The sequence below is a fragment of the Peromyscus maniculatus genome, chromosome 7 (assembly GCF_049852395.1).
Source record: "Peromyscus maniculatus bairdii isolate BWxNUB_F1_BW_parent chromosome 7, HU_Pman_BW_mat_3.1, whole genome shotgun sequence".
In the NCBI taxonomy this organism is placed as follows: Eukaryota; Metazoa; Chordata; class Mammalia; order Rodentia; family Cricetidae; genus Peromyscus; species Peromyscus maniculatus.
Window position 1 is genome coordinate 41,760,834 of NC_134858.1, and position 10,929 is coordinate 41,771,762.

General features: G+C 50.9%; 1 protein-coding gene across 10 annotated transcripts in view; it reads right to left on the reverse strand.

The window, feature by feature from the left end:
* The window catches only part of Kmt2a (lysine methyltransferase 2A), an 81,290-nt gene extending 72,564 nt beyond the window's left edge, over window positions 1–8,726 (reverse strand). For 6 of the 10 annotated variants that reach the window (XM_076576147.1, XM_076576144.1, XM_076576145.1 and 3 more), the window contains exon 1: window positions 8,262–8,725. In XM_076576147.1, the coding sequence (XP_076432262.1) occupies window positions 8,262–8,687 (426 nt within the window). In that variant the 5' untranslated portion in view covers window positions 8,688–8,725. Of the gene's footprint in view, window positions 1–8,261 lie in introns of all 10 variants that reach the window. The other 4 variants (XM_076576141.1, XM_076576146.1, XM_076576143.1 and 1 more) reach the window with 1 other exon arrangement.
* Between the last annotated feature and the right edge of the window lie 2,203 nt (window positions 8,727–10,929).

Genomic DNA, 10,929 nt, shown 5'->3' on the forward strand with positions numbered 1-10,929 from the left:
TGGTCTCAATAAAGCCTCACAATACTCTTATGAAGCATGATTACCCCCAATTTGCAAATGAAGAAACTAAGTCATGAAGGAGTTAAACTCTGCAAGGTCACTCAGCTAATACATGGCTAAATTAAGATTTGAACCCAGGCAGTCTAAATCCAGAGCCAAGTCTTGGCAGCTCCTAATCACTGTGCTATATTATCTCCCACTATTCCAGATTAGACTATGAGATTCCCCGTCCCCTTTGTAAAGGCATTTATATATGCACAAATAAAAACTTCCAGTCAGAGAGATTACAAGAGGATTTCCTCATTAGCCAAGCTTAAAGCGATGTTATCCACAAGATTTTACTGCTTATAATTAAGGCAATAATCTAGGGACAGTATTGTGTTTGATCTAAAAATTAGTCTGTTTTGATGAACGGACAAAAGCTAAATTTCAGGCACCTATCAATATTCATTGCTCTAGGAGTCAGATATTTATTATGAATGTATGATCAACTTTTCTCTAGTTTTTAGAACCAAGTTCAAAAGTGAGCCCAATGAGAACACTTCCTCCAAACCCACTCCTCACAACTAAAGCTACTCTATCTCAAGCCGGAGAGCCACAATTACTTGGCTGCAGTAAAATGAGAATCAGACAATGCTATTTCAGCAGCGCGCACGCCGGCAATGAGGGTCAGCGCTCTCAGGCGGGGAGATGTCAGAAAGGTTCATGGTGCTGAAAGCCACCAATGCATCTCCACACTGCAACAAAACACAGAACCAGAATCGCACGGAAACGGGTAAAATATACAGAAGACACTCCAACACCGAAATAAGCACCAGTGAAATAGACCCCACCCACCGGACCTCATACAGACTGAGAGGCAATACATGTGGGGAAATCCCGCCAGTCAATTCGTCAAATAGAAAAAACAACTACTCATTTCAAGGAAGGGGAATTTTCATGCACTGTGCAGAAAACTGCCAACTAACTCTTACATTGATACCTTTGTTAAACAAAAACCTATTAGGGTGGTACATTCTGAATCTAAGAAGTTAAACCAAGCCTGGCCTCCAGGAAGCTTTGTATTAACCCCACAAGGGAACCTGTATTCTCTACAAGTCTACAACTGCAAGTCAGGTCTTTAAAAGCAGACCTTAGGTAACGGCTTCAGCCTCACGGTTGGCTTCCCTTGAGGTGTGTAACCTGACAAGGTAAAAAACTCATTGAAATATTTAACAGTGGTGGTGGTATGGATTTCTTTGGATAGGTCAACAAAAGCAACCCATCCCTTTAAAAACATAAAGGACCATTTTATGGGAAGTCATTCTCTCATTCTAGTGTCTGAGCATTTCCTCAGGGCTTTCTCAGAGACCTTATTGAAGGAGAAAAGGAAAGGCTAACAAAGGGGGCCCTCTTCTCTCCCTATTCCCAGCATTAATCTACCTCAGCCACAGGGCCAGTAGCATCCACACCGTCATAAATGCCAGCAATTAGAGAATTAGGCCATAAAACCACCCACTCAGGTATAAGAGCACAGGCCTGCAGCTTATTTAATGCATGCCATAAAAGATCCTGTACTTCCTTCTTTCAGGCCTTCACCACCAAGAAATGAGAATAACAACAACGAAATAGCCCTTTGTCTGCCTACCAGGTAGTGATGTGATCAATGAAAGCATCTGGGCCCAGGTGAAGGATTTAAGATCCTTCTTCATAAAGACTCCCCATTTCCTACAGCATGCCACACTGCAGACCTATGAAAGGGTGGGCTACATTGTGAGCTCCAGGATAGTGGAAACCAAAGCTGAGCTACCTTTTACAGAAATTCTTTTAGCTTATTCTGAAACTATTTCCAGAAGCTCAGTACAGCCAGTTCCTGACCTCAAGAAACATTGACACCTACAATTAGAAAGACAATTTTAAAAAAAGTGAATTCAGGGGCCCATGGAATGGCTCAGCAGGTAAACCTGACAACCTCAATTTGATCCCTAGGTCCCATGTGGTAGAGAGAAGCAACTTATACAAGTTGTCTGCTGCCTTCCATACATGTGTGTTCACACAGGCTCGTGCGCGCACGGACTCACACACGGACTCACTCACTCACACACAACAGATGTCATTTAAAAAAAGCTAATTCCAATCCCAATCTCAAAGCTACTTTATTCACTCTTCCAAAATCTGGTACAATTTGGGGTCAAACAATAATTTCATTTTATCATGTATCCTCACAACCTAGCAGCCCACAAAAATCACAGGCCTGTGATTTAATCCATGATAAAACTTAATTCTTCAAATTTCATGAGCCAATCTTGATAAGCCTGGAGCAAGTGCTTTCTAAGAGTGACCTTTAGTGGCTGTCTCCTACCTGTGCCTAGAGGGTTAAGGAGCTGGCTGAAATGGAGATGCATCATGCAGACTCATTAGTAATTTCACCTATCTTAATCCCAGAAAATGGGATGCAAACAAAGTAAGGGTCCATCACAGAGATCCCCAAGAAGGTTCCTACTAGTCCAGTGACAGTCACAAAGCTCCCCCTTCCTCAAAACCCAGGCCACCAGGCTCTCCACCTTGGCAGAAGAATGGAGACAAGATATTCACAAAAGGCCCGATTGAAGGCCTTCAGCTAAGTGCTAGAAGGGAGCTGAAGTTCTGTGCCAACACTAGAGGAATGTGGGCAGGCACAAAGAGATCTTAATTAGGAGACCTGCAATTAAAACACAGTGAGTCTCCAAGAGAGAGAGAGGCGCTGCAGTCTGCTACGCCTCCAAGCAGGCAAAAGGACCGCTGCCACCCCCTCCAGCCACCGAGTACAGGAGGCAACTGGCGGGCACAGGCTGCACAGCTGTTCCCTGCCTGGAAGGACAGCTCCAAGGTGAGCAGAGATGAGAAACGAAACCCTAACGGGAGCATTTTCTCTGCACGTCAAATCAGAAGGGATCTCACTATTTTGTGAATCATTTCCTCAGGAGCATGTGACTTGAGATGCTCAATTGGGAGGGAAATGTGGGGACGTGGGATGTGCTTCCCGGAAGAGGGAAAAGGTCCTAAAGACCGCATTCCTAATATTCAGCACTTCATTTCAGGACTTACTGACACTGCCTCACTCAGAGAAGGTACTATTGCTCTGGATTTATCTTCTCGTTTAAAGCTCATACACCTAGAGAAATACATCATCCAGCCTGGAAGCAGCTTCCTTTTCGGTAGGGAAATGACAACAACGAGAACAAATCCAGCCAAACAAGAGCATAATGCCGAGGTACTACAGATACTCAGCACTTTATTTCAAACTTGGCCTTCAAGTCAGGCATAGTGGTATGTGTCCATAGTCCCAGCAACTTGGGAGGCTGAGGCAGAAATGCTTGAGCCTAGAAGTTCAAGGTCAGCATAAGTAACACAGCTAGATCCCAAAGCATCTCCATTTTTGTTGATAACTTCAGCAAAACCCTTAGGTTTTCCATACAATGAAAACTTTCCCACCGAGTTGAAATTTCTCCTAATAATAATGATGGTTAAATGGGCAAATGTACAATCTGATATCGAAAGGCATCAAAGAGTTTCACTAAATAAATGAATGAATAAATAAATAAACTCAGAATAAGAAATTCTCATCTAGGTATGGTAGTGTATGTCTGTAATCCCAACACTTGGGAACACCAAGGTAGGAGGCTTGAGAAATCCAAGGCTAGCCTGGTCTTCAAAGGGAGTTCCAGTATAACCAGGGCTACATGGCAAGACTGTGTCTCGATGATGATGATGATAATAATTATGATGATGATGATGAAGAAGAAGAAGAAGAAGAAGAAGAAGAAGAAGAAGAAGAAGAAGAAGAAGAAGAAGAAGAAGAGCTACATGGGGGGAAGAAGAAGAAGAGAAGGAGGAGGAGCTACATGGTAAGACCTGTCTCAATGATGAAGAGGAGGAAGAAGGGGAGGAGAAAGAAGAGAAAGGAATAAGAACAATGGAACAGAAAGGTTTATGAGCTATTTAGTATGTCATTTATATATCAGAAATTTAAGGTTAAAAGTGAATCACCCAATTGGGTACAGTGGCACATGCTTTTGATCCCAGCACTCAGGAACTATCAGATGGCAGATCTCCACAAATTTAAGGCCAGCCTGGTCTATACAGTAAGACCATGTCTCAAAACAAACAAGCAAAAACTATGAACTGCTCGGTGTGTTCTGAGGGACAGTGACAGAGGATGAGTGAGACAGAGCTCACACCCACTGATGTCCACTCCACTGTGTTCTCTCAGCTTCGTTCACCTTCTGCCAAGCTCAGGCAACCAAAGAGCAACAGCTCTTTGGGTACACACACCTGGTTAACATTATTATTATTATTTTTTTTTAATTAAAAGGGAAAAAAAAGTCCCAGACACTCTCCAGCTGCCTTCCAGCTAGAGAACTGCTGTCTTTCCTAAGCCCAACCTGAAAGCCTGCCTCAGGCCACAGGGACTTTACTGAAACTTTAGATGAAAACAAATATGCATCAATGTTGTAATTCAGTTTTAATATCACAGATAATTATAAAGTGTGCAGTGTTGAGATCAAGAGAACACTGCTTTTAACGTGTTGAGAGGTGATAGGAGAAGCATATGAAATCAATGAAGGCTGCTGGCTGCTGAAATATTTCTGAAATTTATGTCAAATTACTGCAAACTCTAGTCACCAGAAGGTGCTGCTTTGCTGTGCTCATTTAGACAGCAAACAGCAATTTGAGAATCACCGGAGGAGCCAGCCGCCAGCACTATGAAGTGCGTGGGAAAGCAGCACAGGTCTCGGACCTCTGTGGTGTCCTACAGGAGACGGCAAAGCCTCGGTTCCACCTCCTAACTCACACAGAACGCCCAAACATCTACGCATTTTCAAAAATCACCTCATTATAACAGAACGTAATCCCAAGGAACGCCTATGTACTTGTTACCAGAGAGATTTCAATCCAAGGAGAGCAAGGAGCCAATGGCAATGAAGGACCGGTCTCCTGTGAGCAACAGCATGATTCCTACAGGGGGATCTGGAAGTTCTGTCACCTAGCTTTAGAAGAACTTAGCTTTGATGATGAGCAACTCCAAGTCATTATTCACTTAAAGTAAACTACAATTTAAAGAGGTTAGAACTGTTCTGGGCCATACAACCATTCCAGAGTCTAGGCAAGACCTCCTAAGAAGCATGGGTAAGTTCTAAGAAGCAACCTATGTCAGCTTGGAGGAAGACCTGTGGAACTCTGTCACTGATGTATAAGACCATGTCACCAAATGCTTGGTTTCTATGCTGAAAGCCAGCAGGCCAGAAGAGGCTGTCACTCTGGCTTACCATGACAACACACTCCATCAGCCCGTGCTACATGGACTCAAACTACCAGACAGAAAGCTTACCAACAGCTCACTCAAGCCCAGTTTAGGAAAAAAATAATAACACTGGGATTTAATGCAAGGAGAAAACCAGCCTTCACAATGAAAGGACTACCATTCAGGCACAAGTTCTGAAGAGAAAGCTCCTCCCCATTATACTTGATCTCATTCATAGTAACTGCAATTCCTCGGCAAGTTGTACACAACAAATTACCCGTTAAGGCAAAATAAAGAGCTTACTCACAACCATAATACTGACAGGTAAGAATCTATCAGCACCTGATTAAAAACGTCACAGGTAGTTTGCCAAAGACCAAGAGATAAAATATTCTGATGCCCAGACATTAGGTCCCTGAATCCAGGTGTCGCTCTTTCTAACCAGTCTCTTGAACAGTTATGATTGGAAGCTGTTGACTTAAAACGTTGCTTTGAAATGTGTGATCAGAACATTTAGACCTTGGACACACGGTCCTTCCATACAAAATGCATAAGCATGCCGAACAACAAAATGCTGCTGCTTCGGGGATCCCCGTAAAGCAGACCAACTTCTAATAGAGACTTTCTTTTTACACTCAAATATACTCGAGAATAGAAGTCTACAAATAACCAGTCAAGTCTCAATTCTGAAAACATGCAGGTAAATGATATGTCAACGTTAAGACTTTTTTTTTTCTTTGCTGCTGTATCTTTTAAAAAAGCAAAATCAACTCACATTTGAGCACCAACTCCATGCAAGGAACCTGAACGGTTCAGTCTTTTTGTCATGTATGAGGCCTTTGGTTCTCCAACTACATGGGATCTGTGTTGTTAGCTTAAAAAATACAGAATGGGCCTTTCAAAAATAATAATAACCTACAGCAACCAATAAAATACTCTCAAACAACCCTGCTTACTGCAGCAGCCTTCTGAGGGCTGGGAACAGGAGGTGGGACAGAGCTGAGAGGGCCAGGCAGAGAGGATGCTGCAGCAGCTAGCTAGCTAACTACAGCAAGGAACACGCCCCCATCATGTCCTCCTTGCTCTGTCAGAAGGCGGGCTGTTGTCAGTCTCCGGAGCCGGCTGCCTTAGAAACAATCTTTAAAAGGAGGCTGGAAGACCAACAACTTAAAAAAAAAAAAAAAAAAGCCAGCTCCTTGAAAGGAGGGACAGGGGTTCCTGGGATCTCCTCCCTCCCTGTCTTCCCAGGGCCTTTGCTAAATCTAAAGGGGTGCAGGGCATAACGGGCCACAAGGGGTTTGCCCAGGATATTTTGTGTGCCCCAACGGCAGAGCGCGCAGGAAACGGCTGGTTGCTATCTTTCCCTTTCTGTTTCAATCAACAGCACTCCAGAGCAGCAAACCCCTACCCCCCTTCACTTCAGCCCCTGGCAGCTGCTCTTCCTCCCCTAGCATCCCCCATCCCATTCTCCCCCCCCCCTCCCCTGCGATTCAAACTGCCCTTTCTGCATCCAATGGAAAACAAACGCGCAACACCACTGACTGAACCTGAACTCAACTTCCCTTCCCAGGGCAACTTTCCTTTTTGCTGAAAAAGGCTGAATAACGCTAATCAAAGCATCCCCCCGAGCCCCCCCTTCTCGACCGTTTACTAATTGGGAAGGGGCAAAGCACTGACCCTTCACCCACCTTGAGTCTCCCAATAGGAATCGCAGACAACCTTACCTCCTCCTAAAGACTAACTTTGCTCCAGAATCCTTTTTCCCAACCCAAAGCAACCACCACCGCCACCACACTAACGTAAAACTGTCCCTTATCTACTCTCACCCCAACTCGGCTTTCCTCCACCCCTTCCAAGCCCCAGGATTGGCCTAGGAAAAGGTGGATCAATAATATAATGACGAGATAAAAAGAGAGAGAGAGAGAGGGAGAGAAGGGCGGGCGGGAGGGAGGGAGCCAGGGCCAGAGGCTGCAAGCTCTCAGGCGCAGTGGGTGGGGTAAGAGAGCAGCTGCTTCCCTTGGGAGGATGCTGCCCAAGTCCCCCCACAAACACGGGGGGCCCCCTTTCTCTAGAGCTGGAGGGAAAGCCTGCTGCTCTCAAGGAGAATGCTGGAAAGTAGCCCTGCTCCAATCGTAGGGGGACCCTGGGCCGTTTTCCCTCTTAACACACGGATGGTCCTCCATCTGAAGGAGGGAAAGGGGTGGAGTTGGAGGTACATCCCTGACACCAGCAGCCTAGGAACCGCAGCCCTGGAAAATGGGGAAAGAGACTAGTGCAGGGGAGAGCACTGTGATCTTCGCGGGAGAGAGGAGGACAGGCAGGTGGAGAGGAAAGGTTTCCCGTGGGGTAGGGCGGGACGAGGAGGCCCGGTGTGCAGGAGGTGGGAGTGGGCTGGGAGTAGAGGTGAGAGAAGGGGGAGTGGCTGGCAAGGTGAGGACCTGGCTGGAGATGGAGCGAGGGGTGGTCAGGCTTTTCCGAAAGCAGGGTGCAGGAAGGGACCTGGATTTCCCACGGGCCAGGAGAAGAACGTGGCCCTAGATGAAGCCACCACCCGGGAGATGTCCAAGGGGAAAACTGCCCTAGGAGTAACACATCTGCCCAGGAAGGGAGGCGGAGATGTGGCGGGATCAGGTCTCTGGCAGAGGGAGGGAGGAATCTGGCTCGGATGAGGTAATCTGTGAAAGGGAGGAGGGGTTCAGTCCCGGGATGGGAAACCCCCGCAAGGGGGTCTGTGCCAAGGGATTTGGGGAAGGGTCCAGGGGAAGGAAGCGGGGTGGGGGGTAAACGCCCTCAGCCAGGAGGGTCTGAACCCCCGGGTAAGGGCGCCTGGGGGGTCTGCAACCCCTAAGGGGGTCCCAAAATGGGAGGGCCATTTGCCCCGGGTTAGGGACCCCAGGATGTTTCCAGAATTGGGATGCTCCTCAAACCTGGATGGGGGAGGGGAGGGGCTCCGCAGAGGGTCGAGACCCCGGACCTGGGGGGTTCCTCGCCCCCTTACCTCTCCGCTGCCGCCTCCCCCGCCGCTCTCCCCAAACACTGCCCGGAACCGGCGCAGGTTGGTGCCGATGGCGGCCGAGACCTGCAGCGCCGCGTCGAAGCCCGGGCCCACCCGGAGCAGGGCCGGCCCTGAGGAGGCTGAGGACGATGACGAAGACGAAGACGAGGCAGACGACGAGGAGGCTGCTGAGGCGGCGGCGGCCGCTCCCCCTGGAACCCCAGCCCCGCTGCTTCCCGCCGCCGCCGCCACCGCCGGGGGGGAGGGGGGCGCCCCGGGGCCGCCACCGCCGGCCGGGGGCCCGGGGGGAAGCAGCAAGGCCGGGACGCGTTGCCGCGGGGCGCCCCCTAGGCCCCGGCGCCCCCCGCCGCCACCGCCCCCGGTGGTCCCGGGTCGGGCGGGGAAGCGCCACCGACAGCTGTGCGCCATGTTCGCCCCGTAAGTGAAGCAGCGAGAGGGAGAGGCGACAACACAGGGGGGCGGGGAGGCGGAGGGGGGGGGAGCGGCGGGCCCCGGAACCTGCCTAACCCGCCTGGCGCCGCCTGGCCGCCCGCACCCCGCGGCCCTCTATGCCGAGCGCCGGGCTGCACCCGCCTGCCCTGCAATCTGCATAATGGCCTCTGGCCTCCGCCTCCGCCGCCCGGCGGCCGCTGCTCTATGCCGAGCCCCGGGCCCGGCTCCTCCCGCCCCGCAACCTGGATAAGTGCATGCCCCGCCCTCCGGGAGCGGCAGCGCCAGGGAAGATGAGGGGGGGAAGGAAGCCCTGGAGCCCGGAGCGGAGGCGGGTTCCGGGGAGAGGGGGAGGGGGCGAGGGCGGCGGGAGGATGGAGGCGGAGGGAGCGGGTGGCCCGCAGCCGGGAGAGCCGAGAGGCCGATTACACACGTTCCCGGGACGCGCAGGGACCCGAGCGGCCCAGGAGAGCCGCTTCCAGTGCGGCGCGGCTGCTGGGTCCCGGGAGGAGCGAGCCTTCTCCTCCGCCCTGGAGAGCAGCGGGCTTAGCCTTCATGGAACGCTTCTAGAATCCAGAAAGCCCCATTGTACTCCATGCAAAACCGAAGCGTCGCCCAATTGATTCTATGCAAAATGGCAAGGCCCCCGGTGAACGCGCTTTAAAAAATAAAATCCAATAAAAGAGGAGCCCCTCCCATCTTCATGCTTGGAGCTCTCTCCAAAACGCACACGACCGAGTGGCGGGCTTCCGCCACCTCCTCGCCCCGCTGTGCGCTGGAGGGAGGCGAGGAGCTTCTGGCTTTCGTGCCCTTCTGCCGAGTTGGGGTGTGTTTTCCCAGCCCGGGCGTTGGAGCCACGGCGTGCGCTGAGCGAACGACCTGGCGTTACAACGGAGCTGAAACTGGGTGGCTAACGGACAGGGCCTGGAGGGAAGAGGCGGGCAAAGGCGCCCCGCCCCTTCTTCCTCCGCTACCAGCCTGCCGCTGCATGCAAAGCAGACCCTAATGTATGCACGCGGAGGGAGGGGGCTCGCCAGCACATTTCTCATGACGGGGGTGGGGGGCGTTGGGCATTATGATACACTGGGTGGAAGGGGCCCGCCGCCGGCGAGCTCTGGGCGCAGGGTTAGCAACCCTAGCAGGAGGGAGAGGGAAGAGGGATAGGGCAGCGGCGGGAGGTGGGGGGGGGACGGTGTGTGAATATCCACGGGGTTTACTTTATTGCGGGAAATAGGAGAGGGCGCCTCCAGCAAGGCGTTAGATGCCTTCGGGGATGGAAAAGCCAAGGAGGGAGGGAAGGAGGGATTGCTGCCCGAAGACTATGCGTTAGCTGAGGCTGGGGGATCGATACATTGCCTGCAGACTCCATCTCCCCCCACCCTCCAGCCGAGGTGGAGTTCGCTGGAAGGTCACGCAGCTTTCCAGGTCTCCCGCACCCGTACCGGGCACAGCTCAGACTAGGACAGCCTCGGGCAGCCGATTTAGGAAGGACAGCGAGGGTCGTAGAAAGGCAGGTAGAAAGCAGCCCACTGGAGGTTGTACTGCACGCCTCCAGAGGTCCACGGCCTCCTGGTGCTGAAAAACCTACGTCCTTCCTACGGAGAGACGTCTGTGCCTGACAAACGAATGGGAATGGGTGGGTGGGGGAGGAAGGGAACCGAGAATGGGAGGAGACATAGTCAAGCCCCAACTCCCCAAACTCGTCCGGGATCGATCGTCGTTCCAACCGCGCAGGATGGGGCCCAGATGGTTTGCAAAACGCACATTCACACAACGCGCGCACAACCAGATTCCGTTGTTGCTTCTCGTGGCTTACTAGGTGCAGAGAGGGTGGGAGCAGCGAGAGGCTATTAAACAGCAACCCCAAGACTCTGCTTAGGACATAACACACCCCATTGTGGATGCTTTCTCTATTGCAATATATTTAGCGTTGGGCTCTGGGGGTTTTGCTTCAGTATAGCTGCTGTGATCAGTTACAGATTGGCGACCACGTGGATTCTCTCAAGCATCCTGATTTGTTCCCTCTTTCACTCTCTCTGGCTTATTTTTCTTTTGTATTTGCCGCCCCCCTTCTTTAATATGCATAACGGCCTACAGAGGTAGTAGGCAGGGGACTGAGTGACAGGCTTTATATAACTGTGTCAACAGAATTTCTTCCCGCCCTCCACCTTTGAGAAAACAAACCCGCTGGATTCTGAGTAAGCCCCTCCCTACAAGCACA